Raw genomic sequence first — 26,141 nt, 5'->3', positions numbered from 1 at the left:
AACTACCGGTACTCCACGCAAAGGAGCAGCTTAATACTGACAGACTGATTGAAGGCGGTATTTCTTGTTTGTTTCTGTCACTGTTAAAGTGTGATGTCAAGACACAGACAGAGCAAACTGTGCTTCTTCTGCTCAAACCGTCCACTTTATGGAGACAGCACGTTAAACACAAGCTGCTGAGATGACTGATCCTGAATGACATCATCAAAGAAACTCCCCAGTATGAACACAAACATGTTACATTACCTGTATCCAACCTTGGTCTCAACTAGCCATGACCTTGCTGATCCAGCTAGAATTAAAGCAAACAAAGGGCTATCTACAACAGGTAAGATATTTACATCTTTTTTACAGAACCCCACTTCAAAATCTCTGAACCAACAGACAACTGGAACGAGGAACCAGGCAAAGCAGCATTTAAATAGTCTCTGCTTTTTTGTTTTGTTTTGTTGAAATCCTCAGTAGCCTTTATGCAAATTGTTTCTTAAAGTATTAACATTTAGTTTTAATGTGTTTGACTGCAATTTGGTTTTTCTGGAAAATTTGTAGAATTGTGGACAGAGAGAAAAACGTGTATAAATCTGACTCGGATGTTGCTTTGGTTAAACTAAAGACTTTAAATCAGAAAAACGTTAAACATTAAACACTAGTGCAAAGTTGTGCAACAGCTACATTGTCGGCTGAAATAAAAAAAAATCTGAACTTTAATGACTTTTTTCCACTTATGTACCGTTGTATAGCAGTTTTATTTCAGTGTGAATTTGTCAGTTCTGACATCACACTGCAGCTGTTTGTGGGGTTATAAAGGTGACGAGTGTTACAAAATGTGCAGGGCATACATCGACAACATGCCAGGGTTTAATCTCTCGTTGTTTACTCGTGCCACTGTCAAGAAGCTCTGCTAAGGTACAGAGTGGAACTGCTCCAGTCTCCTCTGTAAACACAGAACTGGTTTGTGTGGGTAACCCCAGGAAGTAAACCCATTATTTATCCTCTATCCCTCCCTGATGCTCTATCCGTCCTCCATCTTTACACCCCCTGCCTCCTCTTCCTCACATCCCCCAGTCGTCCCGTCGCTTCACACATTAATGTCTTCCCAGCTTCTGTTTTCTTACTCTGCGTTCTCTTCCTGAGAAGAAACAGACAGCTTGGCAAGTCTGTATCTCTTGTGTTTGGGACTGTAAATGCACATTACGCTCGTGTTCATGTGTTTCTGGGTGCTGCAGAGAGGAGCCTCCTGCTCCTTCTATAAACACCCCAGTGGTGTGTAAAAAATGCACAGTGAGGCCTTTGAACTCCTTAACCCTCAGCGGATACAAGAGAGCAGAATGTGTTAAAGAAGACATCATTCAAGACCTTTTGTCTTAAACAAATACTTGATGAGGAAAAAACAGAAGAACAGAGCTGAAATAATCAGAGGACTAAAAATGCAATATTTTGGGGTCATAATTTACCAACTTCTCTTCAGTCAGTGACAATGTGGCTCAGAAGCTGTTGTGAAGCAAAGTGTGATCAAACACAAACGAATATAACTGTTTATTGTCAAACTTATTAATGTTTTCAACATGGATTGCTAGAAAGTATAACAGAATTTCTCTGATTTAAAAAGACTTAGTTCATGGGGGACTTAACATTAATAGTGTGAATGTTTATGAAGCATTCACACTGATCCATTTTTCTTCCATATGTTTTTCAGCATCTTTCCACAATGTTTGTGCCATTTCAACAAATCATATATCAAAACGTTCAGCTCATTCAGGAGAAGGGTGCTTTGATATAGATATTGGTGCAACTTTGGCTTTTTGACATATTTAGCTTTTTCTACCATTTTTCTTCATAGACAAATCCTTTAAATCTTTAGATCTTTTTAAAACCTTTTACTGCTCCTTTCACATTTTGTTCTGGTTCAGCTTCTTTCAGCTTCTTTGTGAAAACAAACAGTTTTTCAGCTACGTTCGGCTGTTTTTTCAGTGGTTTTGCGCTCCTCTCCGATTCTTTCTGCTAAATACAAAATTTTTGTAATTCTAATGCTAATTTCAGCTTGTGATGATTCTTTCAGTTTATTTCTGCAAGTTTAAGCTTTTTTTCTGCTATTTCAGCTACTATTTAACAATTTTTATGCTATTTATTTTAGCTTTTTTGGCTAATTCCACTTTTTTTTGCACTCATTTAAACTTTTTTCAGCCCAATTCAGCAAAAATGTGTTCTCTCTATACTTCCTTCTGGTAATTTAAGCTTTTTTCTGCATTTTTAGCTACTTCTCAACTGGTTTTATGCAAATTTCAACTCTTTTCAAGAAATTTCTACTTTTTTGTGCTCATTTCTGCTTCTTTCAGCCTAATTGGTCAAACGTGTTCTTTCCATCGTCTTATGCTAATTTACGCCTGTTCTACCTTTTTGTCTAGCTTTTTTTTTTTTTATTTTTTTTTTAGCATATTTTAGCTCATTTCAGCTGTTTTCAGATAAATTCAAGTTTTTCATGGTAATTTCTGCTACTTTCAGCCTAATTAAATTATTTCTGCTGCTTTCAGCTTGTTCCTTTCAGCTTATTTCAGCTAGTTTCAGTTATTTCAGCTCCTAATTAGCTGTTTTTATGCTAATATTAGCTTTTTCGACCAATTCCATATTTTTTGCACTCATTTCAACTTTTGGGTTCTTTCTTACACCTGCTGATTTACACTTGTTCTACCTTTTCAGCTATGTTTCAGCATGTTTCTTAGCCCATTTCAGCTGTTTTTCAGCAAGTTCTTCTGCAATAAGCATTCACACTGTATTTTCATAGGAAATGCAATTTCTCTACTTTTCTTTAATTTATAAAAGCAAAGACCTCCATTTACTGAGCGCAAACCCATGTTAAGTGTGTTTTTTCCTAAATACACTTAACATCACTCACTCTACAGAGCTCATCAGCTAGCAAAATAAAAAAAGCAGGTTTGTAAAAGGGTAAAAGATCAGTGTGTCTAATTATTCTCGCCTGCCGCTGGATAAAGTGTGTAAAATCCCAAACATTCCCAACATTTGCAGACAAGTGTTTGATTCCATGACAAACATCTGCTTCCTCTTTGAGGTGAACAAACTCTGTAATAAATCCTCCAAAACCAGAAAATGAGTCACAGTTCAAACCTCTGACTCAGAGCTAGTTTGCAACCTCTTCATGACCTTCCGTCTTCTAGTACAGCCTTCTCAGGACCTCTTGTGGTGCCTTAATAACCCCGATCCAGTCGTAACAAAGTGAGACAAACTGAGGGAAATCTGATACAGCACTATCACCTGCACTCCCCTTCACTCACACACATTATCCAACTGTGAGAAAAACGAACATTCAGATGCAATCTGCTTGTAAGCACAGACATTAATAATGACAAAAGCTTCTTGTTGCAAATAGAAGAAGGTGATAAATACATGTTTTCTTTTGTCATCAGATCAAAACATCTTTATCATGGAGAAGAGAGCACATTTTTCACTAGATCTCACTTCGAACAGGAAATAAACATTTACCTTTGTTGCTGTTGGGATTATTGTCAGAAAAATGTTTTGCACTCTCCAAATATATTTTAGCTTTATTGTGATTGACCAGTCAGAGCCCTCAGGTGGGACTGCATTAAAAACAGGTCTGATTCTGATATAGACATCACTGCTTGGGCTCAGGAACACTTCTGCAAATCATTGTCTGTAAACACGATTTGATGTGCCTTCCATAAATGCAGCTTAAAGCTGTAGCACGCAAAGAAGAGGTCAAATGTGAACACCATATAGAAATGTTATCTTCTCTGGAGCAAAAATTGTTTAAAATTAACTGACTCACAGTGGAAACTGTTCAAACGACATGCTTATTTTTGTTTTGTACTAAAGAGAAGAAGTTCCAGCCATTCTGTAATTATTGCACCATCCAAAAGTCTGCCTCTCTGATAGTATAGGGGTGCATTAGTGGATGGCATGGGTAGCTTACACATCTGGAAAAGCCAAGGCAGAAGGTTTTAGAACAACATAAGCTCCCATCCAGTTGTCAACTTCTTTTAAGGAAGGTCTTGCATATTTGGCAAGACTATCCTAACCACATACTGAATCCATTATACAACAGCATGGCCTCCTAGTAAAAAAAAAAAAAACAGTCTGGGTGCTAGACTAGCCTATCTGTAGATCAGACCTCTCAGCATTAGAAAACATTTTATCCATCATGAAATGAAAAATCCAGCAAAGACCCAGGACTCTTGAAGAGCTAGAATGCTACACCAGACAAGAGACATTTCATACTGGTCTCTTCATGTTTACAGAGGGTTGTCAAAAGAAAAGGCAACGTTTCAGTGATAAAAATGGTTGTGTCCAAGTTTTTTAGACGTTTTACTGCCAGAAAATTCTAAATGATCATGTCAATATTTAATGTGTTTAGTTCTATAGTGAATAAAATGAGATTTGTGTATCATTGCATTGTTTTTATTTACTCTTACATTACATTAACCTTTTTTTTTTTTTTGGCATAGGGGTTGTACAAATTGTCTTAAACAAATATCTTTATGTTGCACATAGATGACTAATTTGAAATTTCTGATTTTTTTTTTTTTTTTAGTGACTGTTTTTAGTGTTGAGAAAACAGAAAGCATAGTTTTACAAGAGTTGCACCATTTCTCTGTGTGTATGTTTACCACACAGCATTTAGAGAAGTTGACTTGTCTTCCAAATCTGGAGGCAATTAGAGCTTGGAACAGAAAGCAAAATGCCAGAGCCAGTGAGGGTGAAAGTCTAAGGAAGATTCCTGCAACACGATGGTGTGTTGTGACGAGAAAAACCATAAGGGAGCTAGATGTCTCCATTTGTCATCACCCATTATGTTTTCACGTGTAGAACTGATGAATTTAGTGGATACATGGGATTAACACATCCACACCTCGGTGACCTGCTGCGTCTGTCTGTCTCTTGTTACAGAACAAAACAGCCTCTGATTTAAAGTTCTTGTGCTCAGATCCTCCACGCCATCATCGTTTTCCAGCTTTCTTCAATCAGACACAGAAACACACAAACCCTTTAAGAGATAAGCTTTTCTCCTCAGCCAGGTCATGTTGGCTTCCTCTGCATCAGATCAGGAACACACGGCGTGTTAAGGATTCATGGGAGCGCTGTGAAAAACAAACCATGAGGCAAACGGTCCACACAGAACGAGGGTCAGAGGAAAAGAATGAAATGTAAAGAAGCACATTTATGCATCTCCAAGAGATACTCAAATATTCATTCAGTCATTTTAAAATGCTTACTAAACCTGATAAACACTGATCTGTTTAGGCGAGTTAGGTCTCTGAAGCTGTTAACTTGTGGCTTAACGCAGCCTCTCCTCATGTCCACACAGTCCAGTGTTGGAAGTTATCCATCAGTTTCATTCCCCCTGTGTGGAGCTACTCATGGTCACCTCATTCAATCTTTATTTATACAGGTTAATCCCATTGAGCCTCAGGGACTCATTTACAAGAGACCTGAATTTTAACAGTGACGACGACAATCATAAAGGATGCTTTTTTTAACAAGTGAAAATAAAATGGTAATTAAAAGGATGATTAAAAGGAAAAGTAGCAACAAAAAAAAATAGCTAATTATAAAGCGATGTAGGAAACTAAAAACTGGAACACGTCTTCATTGGTTTTGCCAGGAACTTAACAGATGTTTGAAACCACTTCGAGGTCAAGAGCTTCAGATATTTTTGTAAGATATTCCAAGAAACAGGAGCGGAGTAGGAGAAGGCCCTTCTGCCTAGTTCAGTTCTCACAGAGGGAACACTGCAGGTAATAATGTCCTGAGAGCGCACGCTGTAGCTGCACTCACAAAGACATGTAGGAGATGCATGAAGGCAGCAGACCAAAAAGTGATTTAAAGATGAAAATGTACCTCCTCTCCTCACATCAGCCAAAACATTTCTTACAACCACAGTGCACTTTGCAAATGTTCGAAGTGACCAATGCTACTGTACTGGGATGATGTGTAGTTTTAGGATTTAAATTTAGACGACACTTCTGCTTGAAAAACTTTAAACGTGTTCGGCATCTCAAATGTGGTCTACACTTGTTTCCAACAGTTAAGTCAGGTCCTTTGGACGGTTTGTGTTAAAAACAGTTTCATCTTTCATCCAAAGGACTTCATCAGTCCGAAGAGCCACAACAAACTCAGTCCCACAAGTAGCATGCTCACATTCACCAGTTTGATAAGATGGTTTCTAGAGTCCACTCTCTCCCCCGTTGACTCGTCGGAAGCAGCCATGGCCAAAGTGGCTTAAAATATCAAAGTTCATTCTCAATAATCCAGGTAAAAAAATCCAACTTTATGGGACAGTTTGTTGTGGCTCCTTAGACTGATTTAGTCCTTTGGATTAAAGACAAAACATTTTAACACAGTGCTAAGATGGTGTCTTTGGCACGCCCACTCCTCTTGTGCTGGCCCTCTTCCTCGTCGACAGTCATGTCAAACTGGTTCAAAACCAAAAAAAAAAATAAGACACCATCTTAGCACCAACATAACTGATTTGTTCCACTTTGGAGTAATCTGTTGGGGGAATAATCAGTTTTGTGTTGTGTGTTTCCTTGACTGATGAAGCCTTCTGGATAGAAGGTGAAACGTTTCAGAAAAAAAAAAAGAAGAAATTGTCCAGATGACCTGACTGAAAAATGTTGGGATGTTTTAATAGTACGTTTTGAATGAGCTGAATGTTTTGATAAAATAGCTAAAATAGCACTAAGTATGCAGACGACTGACAAAAACATGCAAATTATGAACAGAAACATTAACATTTGTTGCTATAAAGCAGGTGGTACTGGGTTGTTTGTTTTAATCACTGTAGAAGTTCGGAAGAGCTCCCAAAAGAAACTGAATAATGCAGTTCAATAACTAGACAGTTTAGCAGGAAAAATGTTTCTAAAACAAGTTTAATTTCACGTGTAAATACCAACAATGTAAAATAAATCATTTATTGTAACAAAAAAAGAACAATCTAAAAACAAAAGCTGGAGGAAAATCCACTGTTTTGAAGACCAGCAGGTCTTCATCTTGCTGCTTCCCTCTATAAAATATTTGCTTTTGCCTTGAAGCTCCTCAATGTTTCCTTCAGCTGCTGAACAGCAGCCTTGTCCTCCTCCACAGCCTTGGAGGTGATGCGCTGCACCTTGCTGTGCAGCTCCTCCATGCACTTCTGTGAGACAAAACCAACAAGACACAGTGAGCAAACAGCCATGAACTAAAATAATGCTGAATCTACAAAACCGTGTCTTTGTTTTCAAGTTCAATTCAATATTTGCGTTTAGAAAAATGTGTACTTTTATACAGAGGCCCAGAGGAAAAACTGGAGGGAGGAAAATAAAGTCTTGTGTGCACAAAAAAAAAAAAAAAAATTAATATTTCTCTTGAATATCCACTTAGGGGCTCCACAGTTTTCCTTCATTCGTTCTGTTAGGTTTAGCTTCAAGGAAAGAAATTGTTGAACTGTACCTCAGTAACTGACAGGTGGTTGGCAGCGGTGGTAAATATGGAAGTGAGATTGTTGGCAACTATTCGTTTTTCTTCTATTGTCTCTTGCAGCACCAAATGATACCTTGAGAGAAGACAATCACAAGTTATTAAGAGTGCAAAGCTTCTTTATTGTCCTGTTAAAAAAGGCTTAAAATAAAGAAAAAACATTAAGGATAAACCACGACTAGGAATATAACGAGGTTGAGTCAGGTCCTCTGGACGGATTCTTTGTTGAAATGTTTTGTCTTTTAAGACTGAAGAAAACCGACTTGGACTGAAGTCGTTTGGACAAAAGGTGAAACATTTCAGAAAGAAGAATCCATCCAGAAGACTTGACTCAACCTTGTTAGATTCATTCATCCATCTATTATCTTTACCTGTTTGGGTCATGGGGGTCAAACAACTCGTTCACTCACACCTAGGGACAATTTAGAGTTACCAATCAGCCTAACATGCATGTTTTTAGTCTGTAGGAGGAAACCGGAGTACCTGGAATAAACACGGATGCTGCACAGAGAGAACATGCAAACTCCACCCAGAAAGGCCCCCTGCTGAGATTGGAATTGTCGATTTTCTCGCTGAGATGCAACAGCTCTACCAACTGAGCCACCATGCAGCCCATCTACCTGGATTATTGAGCATGCATCAGGACATGACTAGGAAGGTGTGTAACTGTACTCCCAGAGTAATCAAAAATAAGAAAAATATGAAGATGTCAATAAAACAACAGGCGACTTAACACAGTATGAGCGTTAGGTTCAGAAAAGGTTTCTATTTTTTGTTTGTTAACCTGACTTGTTAAAAAAATAATCAGGCAATCATAAAACCAGTGGTAGTTCACACACAAACCAACTCCTAACAAGACTAAAAAAAAAGAACAGGACTAAGATAAAACCGTGCACTTTCAAGACACCGAGTCAACATTCTGAGTGAAACCAGCCGGGGGGGACAAGAAAATCTGTATGCAAACATCTAACAGGTCAGGTCCTCTGGATGGATTCTTTGTTGAAACAGCCAGAACTAGCTATTTTTCATTCATTCATCCTTTATTTATACAGATTAGTCTCACTGGAGATGTAAAAACTCTTTTACAAGAGACCTGTTTTAAGCAAAGAACACAGATGAGGTTCAGACAACAACAATCATAAAAGCATATAAAATGAAAAGTAAATAAAAGAAATGATGTAAAAAAAAAACGAAACAAAAACAGCGACATTCACATGTAAAAGAACCATCAGACTAACAATTGATCGTTAGTGCCCTGACGGCCGCTTGTTATTCACAGAGGGCTGAGTGATGCTTGTAATAACCACATTTTAAGAGGGTGATAGTGGAACATGGAGCCCCTGTATAACGATGGATGAGTTCTCTTCACAAATATGTCTTCCTTTACTCCTCTCTAATGTGCACACTATGCAAACGTGTTGCTGATAAATTCACTTACTTCTGCTGTGTTGCCGTCAGCTGACGCACAGCCTCATGATAACCATAATTAACTTTCTCCTCAAGATGTTTGCGGTGGTTTTCCACTGACTCCATCTCTTTTGCCCAGTTCTGCTCTTCCCGGGCTAGCTCCTGTGCAAATAAATATTCAGTCAACCTTTATTTATACAGGTTAGTCTCATTGAGCCTCGAGGACTCGTTTACAAGAGAGACCTGTTTTGAACGAAGAATGATGACAAGAGTAGACAATCTTAAAAGAAGGCATAGATAAATAAAGGCACACATATGGTGGATGTTAGCAGCAAAAGTACATAAAAAAAAAAGAAAATTAAAGACGTTTTAATTTAGTGAAAAGTTCAAATGAACTTTACCTGCATGTTAGCTTCCAGTCGTTCATCCAACTTACGGATCTGCTCTCTGAGCTGCTCGAGTTCATTGGACTTCTCTGTGATGTTGGAAGTTACCTGAAAGACAAAAAATTGCATTTTAGAGCCACAATAAAATCTAACAAAGATGCGGCTGTTCGTGCTAAATGCAGTACGTACTGAAACAAGTAAACTGGAGTAATAAAAATCTCGTTACCTGTTCAATGGACTCCTCCAGGCTGAGTTTCACGTTGGCTAACCGACTATTCTCCTCCTCTACGTCACTGACCAGCTTTCTCAGAAGCATCTACGTACATACAACCCAAAAAAACTTTAGTGATCCAAAATATGATTTCTACAGAGTTTCATCTTCAACGTTACAACTAGTAATCAATGACATAGAAGGTGTTCAGTTTTCTTAAAACTGACCCAGATCAAATCATGGTTCTGTGAAGGGGATCATCAGACGGAAGTACCTGTGTCTGTGCATTATGTTGAATGATACTGCCGGGTGCACCTTTGAAGGAACTAATCTCAAAATTGTGACCACAGGCGTTTTCTGCAGACTGAGGTATCAGCTTGAGTTTTCGTGCCAACTTGTGGTACTCTGTCAGCTTCAGCTCTGCCTGGAATCAAAGGAAATGACAAAAGTAAAAATAAATACAGGTAAATAGCAAAAGAGGAGCAAAGAGGAAAGACAAAAAAAAAAAAAAAAGTCCTGTATGTGCACGACTGCTGGGAATATTTGATACTCAACATACGCCGAAGAATCTTGCAACAAAGTTTTAGCGAACAACCCATTCATATACTGGCCTGCTTTAACTCCACAAACGAAGTACCTTTTCTTGCACCCTTGAAAGGGCAATTTCTTCATTCCATTTATGCTGCTCAGCTTCCTCAAGAGACTTGCTGAGACCAGCAATGGTCTGCTGAAGTTCCCGTTTCTCAGCGTTAATCCTCTCGACGTCAGCTGGAGTAAACTTTTGATTCTCCAGTTGTTGTTGAAGATTATCCTTCTCACGTTTCAGGGATTCCAGAAGACTGACTGAATTAAAATAATAAATCAGGATGGGATACAGAAGCATTTTTAGTGAAGGATAAATTGACTGTGTTACTGCAGCCGGGAGATTGAATGGATGTAAAAGTTGCTGTGGACTCTTCAGCACTGAGTTGGTAATACAGGACCACACAGGTGCTGATCCAGACTTCAGGATGTGCTCAAAGACAAAATAAATACTCAACTACGCAAGAAAAACGGTCGTCCATATTTACCAGTCATCCCCAATTCATCGTTCAGGTTTGAAGCCTTGATCTCCAGGTTGGCTTTAAACGCGTCGAGGCTGCTTCGATAACTCTGAAGTTTCTTCAAGTCGGACTGCAGCTTCATCTTCTCCATCCTCTTTGTCATTAGACGGTCCTGTGGACGGAGCGAGAGAGAGAAAGTCTGAACTCGGCAACGTTAAGCTTCAAACCAGTAAAATCTTCCATCTTTTGTCCATAAATGTCTCATTTTTAAACGAGGCGCATTTTGAACATTAGGCTGTTTACGTTTACACTTTCAAATAACTTGAATAAATAATCCTTGCTGTATACCTTAACACAAATATATTCATGTGAAAATAAAGTGTGCACAGGAATGTGTTTATAGTGAAACATCTTACCGTCTGACTCTCTTTTTCCAGACGACTGACCTCTTCACTGAGGATTCTGTTCTTTTCCTCCATGGACAGCAGCAGGGCCTCGTCAACATTGTACAGCTTCTCTGTGGAAACAAGTTCAAAACGCAAACTTAGGTTAAAACACGTTAACAAAAGAAATAATAAAAATGAATAAAATGTGAAGCTTACTCAGTTTGGAAAGGAATGCCTCGTCGTCCTGCTCAAACGTATCCTGCCCCTGCATGAACTTGGCATACGTCTCATATGTGCATTCTAGGAACAGCTGAATATAAAATAAAAATTAAAACACTAAACATCGATTTTTAATAAAAAGGGACTACAAGGTCTATTGTAGGCATTGGTTTTAAAATAGAAATAGACTGAAACACAAAGCGTAATTATGCAAGACGATATCCTTGTGTTTGCTTTCAGGAACACACACACACACACTCTCTCTCTTAACTTTAGAATACCTTGCTATACTCGGGCACGTCAATATTGTTGCCATCTTCACAGGAGTCCGAAAACGGCAGCTCCTGCTTAGAAAAACTCCATATCTAAAACACAGTCAGACTAACGATTAGACTGAAAACATTCACTTTAATGAACTTTGATTCATCCTACCCTCTTTCAGATCATTTTCTCTGCGTCTCACCTTGAAAGTATCAATTAGCCACATGAGCGCACCAAGGGCCTGAGGCCATGTGTGAGGAGCTCCAACAGAATACATGGAACACTTGGAGAGCACAAACGGATACCTTTAATAAGACACAGGAGAGGGGAAGAATTAGCAATGCTATTTAACTGAAGAGAAACAGTCAAAGGCTCACAAGAAACAAAATGTACTCCGTGAAGTTATTTAACAAGGTTAAGTCAGGTCCTCTGAACGGATTCTTCTTTGTTGAAACGTTTCGTCTTTAGCTAGGTTTACATGGACATAAGTAACCAGACGGCCATTTGGAATAAAAAAAGAGTCATGTAAACACCCCACTCGATTATTCTTTGTTGATTCAGCTCGATCCGAATGAATTTGTAATCTGAATGAGAGGGGTGGTTTATGCCGATTCATAATCCGAACGGTGTGCATGTAAACACTTAATCTGTTCATTTTTTTCAGATCGTGGAAAACTGATCAGGCTGCGCATGTGCGACTTGTCAACCTCACGTATTTCTGCCTGGCTAGATGCTAATATGTTGAGGAAGCAAAACTTGTCAGTGAGCGACACATTTCTACTAGAAACTTTGAAAGAGTTCAAAATTATCTGTATTACCTGGAGCTCAATCGGGGAGTGCAGTAACGTCTCCACCGTCATTAAAACCTGGCGTGGGTCCATTTTAGGCTCTTAGGTTTGTTTACCGGTGCGTTCATGATCCCAGAAGTAAAACGGAAGTAGAACTTCTTCTGTGTTTTTTTTTTTTTAAAGGAGTTTACCACTCTGTGCATGTCAGTACTTCTATGAATAAAAGTCAGCTGCATGTAAATACTCGTTGTGAATGAATTGTGTCCATGTAAACGATACATTTGGATTATTTTATCTGAAAACATTTCAATTTGGTCAAAGAATTTTGCGCATGTAAACATAGCCAAAAGTCTTCTTCAGTCTGAGACACTGAAACATACTCAGGCTCTGTTTACACAAGAAGAACCTCGTTGATGTTTTTTCAGTGTTTATCGAGAATAATAAACAAAAAAAGAGCGGGTTTACACGAAAATGCTGCAGTTTCCATGTCAGTCGGGTTGCCAAATAAGTAGTTGCTTTAACTCACATAACAGTTAAGGTAAAAATAACGATTTTTGAGAAGGCGTCTTGTAAGATGAGGTGTCCGCTGTGTTCGGTGAACGTGCATAAAAAAGGAGGGGGTAAATAAGACTTTTTAAATTGATCTGGTTACCCTGATGCCGGGCTCAGCTGCATTCATCGCACATACAGTGTCTGTATGATCACAGTTACGTATACACCAACGTCTCTTTGGACCCTGGATTTTATTACGGTAGTTTTGTTCCTACATGATGAAAAAGAGTGAGTAGCACAAAAAAAAAAAAAAAAAACACTGCTCTCTGCCATTTATTATAACTGTTAGTGCAGAAAAACTGACTGCAGCCACCTGTAGTGCACATGTGCGACTTCACACTTGCGGAGCATTTCACACCTCTGCAGTACTCCCGTTTTGGGAGGACCAAAAACATGCATGTTAAACTGCCGTCAGGTTCAGGCCTCCCTTGCATAAGAGATCTGTGATCTCAAAAGGGATTTGCCTGGTTAAATAATAATAATAATAATAATGTCATCACAATGTCAGCACTGTATGTTTCCATACAATGGCGAAATTAGTCTCTGCATTTAACCCATCCACCACCAGGTGGTGCAGTGGGCAGCTATTGAAAGCGCCCGGGGGACATTTTGGGGATGAGAATAAAAAAAAATAATAATAGTTTTCAGTTTTCTTATCAGTGTTTTTGTGACCAACAGTTTGTGGTGTTGAATAAATAAATAAAAATTTAACCTGCTGTCTTCATTTTCAACTTTAATAACACACAATATGTTTTGCGTCGTTTAAATCACATAACTTGAATCACATAATGTCCAGGTAGCTTCATTTAGCTCAGATAGCTTCATTAAATTTCTCAACACTAACAGAAATACTGTTTATTGTTACTGTTATTATTTAGCACATGTAGTATGTTATACTCCAGCACGACGCGTGAAATATACGTGTGCCTCGACAGCTCGTTCAACACAGCAATTTCGAACCCGGTCCGACTGGCGTCTCTTCCAACACAGATGTCGGTCGCAGCAGCTACATTCCAGCGTAGATTAACTACGAGACCCAAAATATATTCCATCAGTTGTAGCACAGAAAGCAGATTGTTATACTCTGGCTCCATTGCTGTTGATAGAAATATGCCGTTGGTGCGCACATGCGTGAAATATACACTTGTAGTGCGCATGTGCTTCCACACCTAAACGGGGGTTTTGCCGAAAATCTCCACTCCTGAGACCTGGGTTCAAAAACCTCCAGATTCAGAGAGGGCAGGGGCTGGTGTTGTGTAAATGAACAGCCGAACCACAGAGGAAAAGCTGCGGTTTCACTCAAAATATGCAGTGTGTAAACTAGGGGTGTAACAATACATCAATTTAAAATCGACATATCGATTATTGTGGCAAAACTAAAATATCGATTCATATCGTCACCTTTAAAATACGCTTTTATTTTGAAATTCCCAAGGCATGTCTGTGTCACCATTTCTGTGCGCCGCTGCGCTCTGCGGCCGCTTCAACAACATGGCAGACGAGGCAGAAAACACAGAAAATGAAATTCACAAATATTTTTGATTCCAACAGAAGGACGGCTCAACAGATAAAACTCATGTCGTGTGCAACAGGTGCCGGTGTGAGTTAAAATACTCGGGAAACAACAAATTTGGACGTTCACCTGCAGAAGAAACACAGCATTGATAGCCATGTTATGCAAGCTCGATATCTATTTTAGTTTATTTATAACTGAAAGGTAATCAGGACACTTTCAGGTTAACTGGTTTAAAAAATGCACTTAAACATGAGAAATATGAGACTGTTCTGAACAGGTCATATATTTTTATTTTGTCATTAATTAAGAAAAAAATGATTTTTTATTTTTATTTAAATGCCTGTAATAACAAATAAAATGGTTAAATCCTATTTGAATTGTTGTTGTTGTAAATTTATTTATATGTAAATGAGATGGGCATTTGATATCGCAAAATATCTGTCGTAGACTTGTGAATGGAATAAAATTGAAATTGTATCGTGACAGACTTTGTAATAACGAGAAAAACCGTATTGTCATACAAACAAATCAATGTAATATTGTATTGTGGTAAAGCTGGTGATTTACACCCCTAGTGTAAATGGCCCCTTAGGCCCCTTTACACAAACATGGTCAGCTGGGGAAACGCAGAGTTTTTCAGATGTTAAGTCGAAGTAAAAAAAAATAAAATCCTTGTTTACATAACTGTTTTGGAGTTTACATGTAACCACATCATGCATAACAATCAGCTGTTTTAGGCCAGCCATCCAGGTAGATAAAAACATACAAGTTTAAATCATGTCATCTGGACAAGTTTATTTTAGGGAGAAACAGTCTTCTTACCTTAAGTCTTTTAGGAGAGCTGGAACCTCCTCCTCAACTTTGGAGTTAGGCATCTCAAAGGTTCGATCAAACAGGCGGTAAATGAACTCAAAAATCTTCACAAATTCCTTAGTGGAGGGCGACTGGAGAGTTTTGGGTGACAAAGTGCCTGGGTAACCCTGTTCAGTTAGGAACTGAAAAATAAATTTAAACAAAATCAAGTTGGACAAAACGAGCAACATTTGTCCCACTCTTGGCGAGAAAGCAGCAAGATTAGCATTTATTCAGAAGAAGTTGAAAAAAAAAAAATAAAAAAAAAAGATGATTTAAAAGAGAAAAGGCACACAAAACAGTACATTTAAACAAGCCAATACAGTAACTGTGCCACTGAAAGTAGTACTTAAGTTAAGAATATTGAAAAAGCTCATCTGGTAGATCATGTACTGGTAGTTGTAACTGCAACTTTAATTATCCACTTTATGATATAAATATTTCAAGAGATAATCCAAAAAAATATGTACACATGGTTCATTTTTGTGTCATTAAAAAACGTCAAATTCTATCAAATGTCTTACCTCATGCAGCTGTCGGATACATTGCTGAACAAACGCCTTATCGTGGAGAGGTCGGGCATCTTTGATTTTCTCAGTTCCTCCAAACCCTGCCATGATGCTGCTCCGAGGCATGCCAGCTCCACTAGTTCTGTGGTTAAAATTCAAAACATACATCCACTTTTGCTAATTGGTAAAAGATTTTGGTTAAACTCAGAATCCCTCGACAATTAAAAAGGACAAACGAAATGAATCATTACATTTTCCCAAACCTATCATTTTTAGCACTGATACTTTCAAGCACGGCAAATATAAAAAAATGTGGTAGTGGTGGGAAACTAAAGTTTAAAAAGCTCATACTATAGTATTAAACATTTTAAAGGTGTACAATCTATGGGTGATTTAATTTGTGTTGTTTAGCTCATTTGATGTTCAATATCTACATATAAAAAAATGAAAGCCTTACTATTTTTGTCAGTAACTAAATATTGTTCACTTACCGTGCACCAAAGAAGCTGGTTCGCTTTTCAGAGGTCACAGATGCTGGTCTCGACATGCTGAGCTTTCCAAAAGATGGAAGTTTACTGCAAAAAATAAAACACTAACTTGTAAACAGACCCATGTGTTCCACTTGCTAATCTACTAATCAAAATTTATGCTGCTCTATTAAAACATTCACAAACAAACATGTTTTCCACACATCACTTTGAGCCCAGGCTATCCTAACGGAGCAGAGTTCATTTATTTTAGCACACAAGCCCATAACACATAAGTAACAATTTGAAATGTTCAAAAGCAAAGTAAAGTGGGACATGGCACAAAATCTAATAAAACAAAAATGGAATTGGAAACGTTGTGATTAGCTGTCTAGTATAAGTATCTAATTATCTAATTTATGGTCTAGATAGAACAGTGGTCTGCAACCTTTAGGGTCAAAAGAGCTATTTCAATTCTGCCCCTTTGTTTGCTAAATTAAATGTGTCCAGAGCCGCAAAACCTGCTACAATTGTCATTATCAACTGGTGGCCCATGGGCCACTTTAAGTTTGTTAGAGGGAGCTTTTCTGGCCAGTAGGCGTGAAATTTTAAAACAAAAAACATCCAATGATTGTTAACGTTTATCGATATTTTTACATTTTAAGGCAAAAGAAAATACTGAATTCCATCCATCCATCCTCTTTACTCGCTTCTTTCTTTTCAGGTTGCTGGGGGTCACTGGTGCCCATGTCCAGGTCACAAGTCTATCACAGAAGACTGGATTCTTGTAAAGAAAAATATAGATTATTTTGCCAATTAAAAAAAAAAAAAAAAAAAAAAAAAAAAAAACTGTGCAGGCATGGTTTTTTTTTTTTTTTTTTTAATTTTGGAGGAAATTGAGCATCCTTGAAAAAATAAAGCATAAAGTAAAAGTGATTATAATTTACTCTGTGTATTAGTACTAGTATCCGAATATTTGAAAAGAAAATGACAGGAAAACTCGTAAAACTAGTCATTTTTTTGTTGTGGGTATAACATCCCATAAAATTCTGTTTATGTAACTTGTTGCAGACCCCTGGTCTAGAATTACTTGAAGGAATGCATATCACCCACCAGCTTTTCATACCAGTTTAGTCCGAGATCATCATGATGGAGTTGTAGCTGTTTTACTCAAAGCTTGAAAATAACGATGCATGATCACATGCAGAACTATTAATAGCACATCACGTTTTAGCTCAGTATCTGTAAAAGTCACTGAGTTAGTGCAATTTTTGACACTTTGCTGTAGCAGCCATCTTTATGGAAGCCCATTTTCCAAAGCCCAACAGGAAGTCAAAATTTTGACCTTTAAAGTCATAATTATGAGAATAAAAGTCATAATTTCAACTTTTAAAATCATAATTTGGGCAGCACGGTGGCGCAACTGGTAGAGCTGCTGCCTCTCAGCGAGCAGGTCCCTGGTTCAAATCCCGGTCCGGGGGTCCCTCTGGGTGGAGTTTGCATGTTCTCTCCGTGCATGCGTGGGTTTTCTCCGGGTACTCCGGTTTCCTCCCACAGACCAAAAACATGCATGTTAGGCTGATTGGTAACTCTGAATTGTCCCTAGGTGTGAGTGAGAGAGTGAATGGTTGTTTGTCTCGTTTGTCTCTATGTGGCCCTGTGATGGACTTGCGACCCGTCCAGGGTGTACCCCGCCCCTCGCACAGTGATTGCTGGACATGGGCACCAGCGACCCCCGTGACCAAAATGGAATAAACGGGTAAAGAAAATGGATGGATGGATGAAAATCATAATTGCAACTTTTCTAATTTAATTTCAAAGTTTGTCCCTTGCCTGACACCATGACTCTAGAGGGATGCAACTTCCTGTCATACATTGGTAGTTTTCCTGCATAGCACATGGATTCATTCATTCAATGCATGTCCCTCTGCCTTCAAACATCAATTCTTTTAAATAAAAGGTATGTAATGTAGACATCTTTTCATCGCCACTTTATATAGCATTTAGTATCGAAGCCCATTTCCGCTATGAAATAAAAGCCCAACAGGAAGTCATAATTGAGTTTTAAAGTCATAATTACAACTTTTAAAAGTAATAATTACGAGAATAAAAGTCATAGTTATGACTTTAAAACTCATAATTATGATTTTTATTCTCGTAATTATGACTTTAAAACTCATAATTATGACTTTTATTCTCGTAATTATGACTTCCTGTTGGGCTTTTTATTTGTTCTTTCATGGCGGAAATAGACTTCCATACATCTTGAACTGATTCCAGAAATTAAAATCGGTCAAGTGGATAATGATATTTTACTGACAACAAATGACTCAAAACCAGATCTTATGTGGTGTGTGTGCGCGCGCGTGTCTGCTAAACAACAGACCTCTGTGGTGTTGCGTACAAGCTGCTGGCCCTGCTGTTGTCCTGCACTCGCATGGGCAGATCTGGTCTGCATCCTGCTCGGCTCAACCTTCCACTGGACACAAACATAAAAAAAGAAAGTTATTTTTAATGTTGGTCTATTATTCCTACAGCGCATTTTCATACAAGAAGCTGGATAGGTTTAAGTTCGTGAGCTACAGGCTACAGCTGGCAGCAAACAATCATTACCAATTATATACAATTCGAGTAAAACTCAACATGACCAATACACCTTTGTATAAATGTGGGAAAATAAACAGGCCATATGAACTTTAATAGATGTTCAGCCTGCTGCGACAGTTAACGGTGCATTTACATAAACGTTTGCTGTAGCTAGCGCGTTTGCTAAATTAACAGACAAGTAAAATATGCTCTAATCGAGTCCATATAACGCAGGTGAAATTAGCTCTACTATGAAAAATAACAAGTATACATGCTTTTCTGACTGTGCCTATACGTACCGCTCCATATTCCGTGTTCTGTGACCGTAAATGTTTACAAAATGATCCGAACTGCGCTTCTCCAAGCCCGCGGCCCGCCCAAATAATTTAAACAGTAATCGTGACGTCGACGTTCTACGGTGAGCCCCATGGTCCAAAAATGCTTCGCCGTGAGTAAAAACCATGAAAAGCTCAAATTAATTTGCATGTCTACATTTGATTTATATTTTTCGTAAAGTTGCCCATGAAAATGTGTTCGTTATCTCACGCAAAACGACTCAAAATGGATATTTTAAATCGTGATTATTTTTATTTCTTTGTATTATCTGATTTTTAATTATAAAAATAAAATAAAATTCTTAAGTGCTGATCTGTAGTACCTCACATGACCTTTTGTGATCTTTTCATGGTCTTGACTTGATCAGTGTTTCAAGCTTTCTGAAGGTCTTTGATTTTTTTCTTTAGAATTTAACAGTTTTTTCACTAATTTTCAGAAGGATATTTTGTTGTTAGGTCACTTCATTTCGGCCTGTAAATCTCTCAGGCTTATCAAGATTCTAAAACTCAAAGGACGAACCAGCGTTGACAACAATTTAGCAAATAACTCATTTTAAATTGAATGTTTAAGCACTAGGTCATCCGTAAGACCTTTTCTGGATTCTTTCCATTTCTTCAAAATGTGACTCAGAAATATTATCTCATGCATTTTTGCTGATAAATTCTTCAGACCTCACACTGCTTTCGTCCGCCACGCATCACTTTTAAATACATTTTAAGCACACACAACCCATGTTGTGCCATCATGGGCAGGAACAAAAACTTGACAGAAAATCAATGAAAAAGCAGTCTAATTTTTTTTTTGAAAACCTTTCACATTAGAAGCAAAATATAAAAAGGAGTGTTGATTATGAACCATTATGGTTAACCTACTAACACATAATCTTATTTTTGTTTGTTCTAACATGGATACTCTGAATTTAATCTGAAATGATACAAGAAGTATTGTTTGTTCCTTCTCCTGAACTGATTCTTCATTTTCAGTCATTACTGATTTATTATTTCTCCATTTGTAAAAATGAGAAGTTCAGATTAACACTTGGAGCAGACAAGTGACAAAGAGAAGTAGAAAATTTATTGCAGTATTTGTTCCACCAAAAGGGTATAAATCCCTTTTCCTCTTATTACTAGGGTGACCTAATACAACAAAATCTACATTTACAAAATATCCTCCTGCAATAGGCCACATATACTGCATGTGTAGTTTGAAATAGAATAAATTATATTCAGAGGACTCTGCCATTTTACAGAATGAACAAATAAAACGTGAACAAAAATAAAAAATCTTTTTTGTTTCTCAAATATCTAAAAGCTAAAAGAAAAAAATCCATCAGGGTGCTAGTATAATAAATTCCAAAAAACACTTTTAATAAGAACATCAAAAAGACTAATTTCCAACATTCACTTAAGGTTTTATTCTTTTTTTACAGCTTTTTTTGTATTCAGAGATATAAACATTTTAGTTTTTGTCATGTTAAACTATAATACAGTGGGAGTAGAAATGAGCGACTAGAATCTGCTGCACAACAGCGAAGGAGCTCCCACAACAATGTTGACAAAACATTTCCCTCCAGGTCTCTTCTCTGATAGCCTTTTAAAGAATAATTTGGGGGAATTACTCCTTTAATGCCTTCAGGATTCTTTCCGCTGAACATGTACACAAAAACATCAGCAGTCCCTCGAATATAAGTCTTGGGTTTTGTATCGTTTTTGCAAGAATAACTCATGTAAAAGTATGTAGTGTCAAATATTCTTGCCCTCTGTGTTCTTACAAAAATGAGGAAGAGGGGCTAGGTAGGAATCCAGTGAAGTTTGGCTGTGTTGTTGGAGGTGACAGGTTGAGAAGGAGGAGTAGGAGCAGGGAAGAGGAGGATTTTCATAAAGTAGAAATGGAGCAAATAAAAACAAAACAAAACAAAACAAAAAAACAGGAGCCATTAGCTAGCCCCTCCTTCCCGCGCTGCATATAGTGAGCGTAAAGTCTGTACAACTTTGTTGCTCAGTTTGTGGTTGCTGGTCAAGGCAATCTTCTTGTAAATGATGTCCGACTCTTTAATAGTGTCCACCCAAGGCACCTGTTTGCGTCCATCCCGTTTCTTGGCTTCTGCCCAGGGCCCCGAATAGGAGCCTGCCATCCAGTGGATGCTGTATCCGTTGGAAGTTTTCTGGATGACTCGAGCTATCTGCGGCCGGTCTTTGTATTTGGGGCAGCAGAGGGCGATCACATCCATCGTCTCTACTGTCTCGCTCATGCGGCCTGGATCACCCGATCTCCTCGACTTTCGAGAGGACTGGCAAAAAGAGTGAAACACAGTCAACGTTGATTTTCCTCACATTTTAAACTGCAGTTTTGAAACCATGCCTTCATCTATTCATCTCACCCCTGGAATCCTTTCATCGCTATCACTGTCGTCATCGTCAGTCTCTGGTCCCGCCTGATTGCGCGGACTAGGTCCTGACATGGGGCCGGAGCCTCCTAACAGAGCGTTTATGGCTTTGTTTCTGATGTTGGCGCTGGCAGATGCTTCTCCCTCCTCATCCTCTTCATCTGGATCCAGATGTTCCATCAGGACCTTAAACTATGTCATAAAAAAGAGACAACAGCAGTTAAGTGACACCTAAAAAAATGTGAGAAAATACAGTTAGGATAACTAGCAAATTAAAAGCAGGAAATTTAGAAAAGAGAAAATGATCTAATTGTTAAGTTACTAATACAAATGAATAATAAAAACAAAACCTACAGAAATTGTGCTGAAAATTGACTAACAATAGTTGCACATGCCCTGAGGAAGCTTTATTACTTACATCTAGGTACTGTTTGACTATCCTCCTTTTTACATCCTCTGTCAGTGTGGCGCTAGCCAAGTTGTTGGAGATGAAGTCCATGGTTTGTCGAGGGTTGAAGTGAATATTGCTTTTTCTGTTCACTGTCTTATCGTACACCTTGGCTGACTCGGTTGGAGAGTACTTCTGAATTTTACTGTTGAAAGAAAGAAAAAAATAAACTCAAGACTTTTGGGATTCAACTGTGTTAAATTCGTAACTATTTCAATTCAATTAAACTACAAATTCAACTAATCAAATGATTTTAAAGTATCAATGTATAATACACCAGATAAACTTTAGAAGAGAATAACTTAAGACTTGCTCTACTTGGTTTGAACCCAATTTTCAGATCAGAGTCTAAATTTAGACAAAGTGGCAGAATGATCAACAATCACCATTTCTCGTTTGAGAGTGTGTAAAAGATACAATTAGTGAGAACATCTAGCATGATTTATATTCTAAAACTGTTGACAGAAGAGGAGTTGTTAACTACAAGACTCAAACTGAGCTAAAGCTAGTAAGAGACTGGACAAGGAGGGGGCAATGTGAAATACAATTATGGTGGAGAACTTGGTTAAGGAGATGCTTTCTTGTTTGGACTTTGCTAGAAAAAATCTAAACATGCAACTCTTCAGGAGTCTCGGCACAATTCACTCTCACTTGATGAAAACTAATCTCAAATTTGAAATACATGCAAACTCCAACAGGATTTGCATCTTATCCTTGGCACAATGTTTAACATCAGCACATCATTTGCTCTTGCAGAGAGCAACGAGCAGTTGGCCCAGTGATGCATTTATCTTTACACCACATACAACCAGTTGCCTGTTTCTCACTCATAATATTTAATGGTTCCTATGAAATGTTCTTTTACTTTGAAAAGTGAAACAAGTTTCTTGTGTTTCTGTCTTTAGTGGTGGCTTTTGCGTGGTCATTATAATTTAAAAGGGACCGCCATCAGATTCCAGTGTGAACTAAAGTGACTCGCATACCCAGAACAAGACATAACGTCACACGCAGCACACTGTGCTTACGGAAATGCGGATGCTATATATGCTTGTGTGTTTCAGAACTGTATCAGAATCATCAAAATTATTATCTGTCACTCTTGTTTGGTCCCGTTTACATTTGATATGGCCTGTTCCTGGCTACTCGGATGCAGAATTGCACTTCTGGAATGGGAGCAACAAACTGAAACAAACTAAAGTATCAATCCCATCATGCTAATATCGATAGGATTTAACGCCAGCATTGTTGAGTAGACTCTCAGTCATCCAGGACATGACAAATAAAAAAAGACTAAGCAAACTGTCTTCTATTCTCTAGCTGAAAACATGTGTTCCAAACTTACACTGCATGACATTAGTATCAATATTATTCATATTTGATTCGATCTGATTAGATTATCTCACTGACATAAAAGGTGGATAAATACAACATGGCCTTTCAGACTGAGGTCACTTTGAAAACATTGGATGTGTATTGGATTTAGTAACACACATCAAAAAGACCAAGAGTGAATGAAATAAATAAATCAGATTTGTCACAATCAAACTGTCAAGACTCAGAAAAAGCCTCCCCGACAAAATTAAATAAAAAAAAAAAAGAGATTTGGGCTTATTGTCTGCAGTATATGAACACAAATTACGTCTTGTTTTAGGGCATGGTAGAGAGCAAACTGTTTTGTTTGAACACTGATATCATTAGACATTTTTGTTTGGTTTTAAATCACAGAAACAGTATGATTCAGTACTGTAGTATATAGAAGGAGTACTAGCACTGCTCTTCAAGAAGTAGGTCAGTAACACTGATTTACTATAGGGGAGCTGAAGCCCAACATTGACCAGCAAGACACTTGTGTGACACTTGTAAGTGATATGAATAAGTCAATAAGCTGGGGTCAAGTCGCCGTGAAGTGTGTGACTGCTGAATACCGCTTGTGTAAAGTGAACAAAGTGAGTTTAGGATCAGTAAAGTGAAGCTCACAGTTATGGAAAAACTCAACAATCTGACACCACTGTCGTTTGAAAGCGGTTTACAGCAATCTCACCTGTCAGAGAATCCATACTGGTTCTTTAGATGTTGTTTGAGCACGAGCAGAAGTAAGATGCCCTGAACAGCATTGGCAAAGTCCAAGAGCCCTGTGGGATTGTCTGGAAGAAGTCTCATTACTTTGTCTGCGTCCTCCACATCTAAATCATCCAGATCAGACTCAGAGTCCGAGCTGTCCGAGTTTCGAACAGGTTTTCTTGTCTTCTTTGGCCGTCGTACCACAGCATCTTCGTCATCGTTGTCATTGTCCTCGCTGTTGCTGTTTTCTTCATCACTCCTGGAAGAGTAACAGTTCATCTTTTCCTCTTCGTCTTCCCCATCAGACGTGTTTTTCCACTCCTTCACTTTCTTTACCTTACGCCTCGGCTCCTTTAGAAGAAGCTGAAGAAACAGTCAATAAATTAATTCCAATCAAGCTTATACCTACTAAACATCATATGTGAAAATTTCCCGTAAAATCTTAATATTGTTTTTTGGGAGGCACATAATAAGAATGATTTCAAATGATATCCTGTCTCATACCTCTCTGAATGTTTGCAACAGATTGCTGCCAGAAACAGACAGTGTGATGTCTATGTGGTGCATGATGAAGAGAGGCTCTTCCTGGCTCTGGTATGGAAAATAAGCCAGGTTGTCTGTGATAAACAGCAGCATATTTACTTCTGTCTTCTGCAGACAGAAAAGAAGGGAAGAACAAGATAAAGTCGGTCAGTGCAAAAACCCACAATGCATTGCTAACCTTTTAAAATCTACAGTATTAGGATAAATTATAAGAACTGCATTAGTCTAGGTAAAAACAAACTACAAGAACAACAAAAACACTGATCACAACTCCTATAAAAATAAAACAAAACCAATTTATAGCACAAAGACATTTTCACTTGGCCTGTGTTTTTTCTGGAATAAGCTTATGGTTGTGGTTGACTTACGGCGCTGTCGTCAAAGAGGTTTAGTAACGAGATGAGAAAAGCCCGCCGATGGTGCCGGTTCCCCCGGATCATAGAATAGAGGTGGGAACAGAGCGCCGAGTGGGTCTCGTCTTGTCTGAAACCTCTTATTACAGATTTGCGAGACGTAACGATGGCCTGCTGCAAATTGTATGACATCTTCATCCCAGCAACTGCCTTCATCTGTGTATGTGATGAAAGAGAAATGTAAGGTTGGCATTTCAAACAGCTGTTGACAGTTCTCGTGTGAATATGTAAACACTTTAATTTACGCTTAAGTTTTCATCACAGGGTGTTTAGAGGCAGCAGAGTGACTAAATCAGGGGTGCCCAATACAGCGATCGCAATCTACCAGTAGATCGCGGTCTAAGATAATATCAGTAGATCGCACAGCAAAATAGATGTCAAACCTTTTTTTATTTCTATAAAAAATGTAATAGACGTCAGTCATCAATCTATCTTCACTATGCAAATCGTTACTTGATTGACATACAGGTTAGCCAATCTGAGACCGACCTTTTCTGACACACAGGTCACCACGCATGCACAAACAATGGCGCCCATGATTGACACACAGGGCAGCCAAAGGCCGGATTTTTTTCTGACGCATAGGTCACCACACATAAACATTAAACCGCGATAAAAACAAACGAGTTGACTCGTAATAGCGTCCAATTTATATCTAAACTCATGAAAGTGTGTAAAATGAGTTGGGGAGCTGGACCAAGTATGCAAAAAAAATCTACCATTTTCATACGGAATGGGGGGAGGACTTTTTTTTTCTCACAATTTGAGGTGCGTTTAACCGGAGCGGCATTTTTGGACTATAAATACTACGGCACTGACTTCCCTTCCTTCTGAAAAGCGAGCTGATAAAGAAAACGATGAAGGAACTAAAATCCCAGTTATCTGGACAGCAGTCATTTTTCTTACAGCTGACCACAGCAGTGAAGCATCAGTCCAGGTGAGTCACTTTAATAATTGTTAAGCGCAAGAAGTCTTTTCAAGATGGAGAGATGGTAAAAGAGGTATTCGTTAAAACAGCTGACTCGTTATTCCGGGACTTTAAAAACAAACCAGAAATATTATCTTCATCAAAGCTCTCCAGGTATCAAGACATATGGTTACAGTTAAAAGCCATTCCTACAGTCAGGGCTGAATTTGAACTTTTGTTCTCAAGTTCTCAGGTTATTTTCACACATGAAGTTATTCTTGTTGTTTTCTGTTCCTTTGTGTGGAGAACAGAAGTTATTGTTGGGTTTTATTTATGATTTTGTACGCGGACAGTACAAAATAAATTCACTTTT

General features: G+C 38.2%; 2 protein-coding genes across 2 annotated transcripts in view; both read right to left on the bottom strand.

Moving 5' to 3' along the window:
• Nucleotides 1-7,039: 7,039 nt before the first annotated feature.
• Nucleotides 7,040-18,581, bottom strand: ndc80 (NDC80 kinetochore complex component). Its single transcript, XM_037680071.1, has 16 exons — nt 18,475-18,581; nt 16,113-16,196; nt 15,637-15,763; nt 15,083-15,255; nt 11,607-11,709; nt 11,425-11,508; nt 11,141-11,234; nt 10,955-11,055; nt 10,566-10,710; nt 10,133-10,338; nt 9,770-9,919; nt 9,511-9,600; nt 9,300-9,392; nt 8,930-9,060; nt 7,465-7,567; nt 7,040-7,168 (listed from the first exon to the last, which is right to left on the bottom strand). Exons 1-16 carry the CDS (start codon nt 18,579-18,581, stop codon nt 7,040-7,042), a joined length of 1,920 nt encoding a protein of 639 aa, XP_037535999.1.
• Nucleotides 18,582-20,304: 1,723 nt separating this feature from the next.
• Nucleotides 20,305-26,141, bottom strand: part of nipbla (NIPBL cohesin loading factor a) — a 37,352-nt gene continuing 31,515 nt past the window's right edge. The window contains exons 44-49 of the mRNA XM_037681015.1: nt 24,817-25,017; nt 24,410-24,556; nt 23,886-24,268; nt 21,815-21,989; nt 21,391-21,588; nt 20,305-21,300 (exon numbers count right to left, since the gene is read on the bottom strand). Of these exons, the coding sequence (XP_037536943.1) occupies nt 20,947-21,300; nt 21,391-21,588; nt 21,815-21,989; nt 23,886-24,268; nt 24,410-24,556; nt 24,817-25,017 (1,458 nt within the window). The 3' untranslated portion in view covers nt 20,305-20,946. The remainder of the gene's footprint in view (nt 21,301-21,390; nt 21,589-21,814; nt 21,990-23,885; nt 24,269-24,409; nt 24,557-24,816; nt 25,018-26,141) is intronic.

The sequence above is a fragment of the Nematolebias whitei genome, chromosome 8 (assembly GCF_014905685.2).
Source record: "Nematolebias whitei isolate Nwh7 chromosome 8, NemWhi1, whole genome shotgun sequence".
In the NCBI taxonomy this organism is placed as follows: Eukaryota; Metazoa; Chordata; class Actinopteri; order Cyprinodontiformes; family Rivulidae; genus Nematolebias; species Nematolebias whitei.
This window is presented reverse-complemented; position numbering and strand designations above follow the sequence as displayed.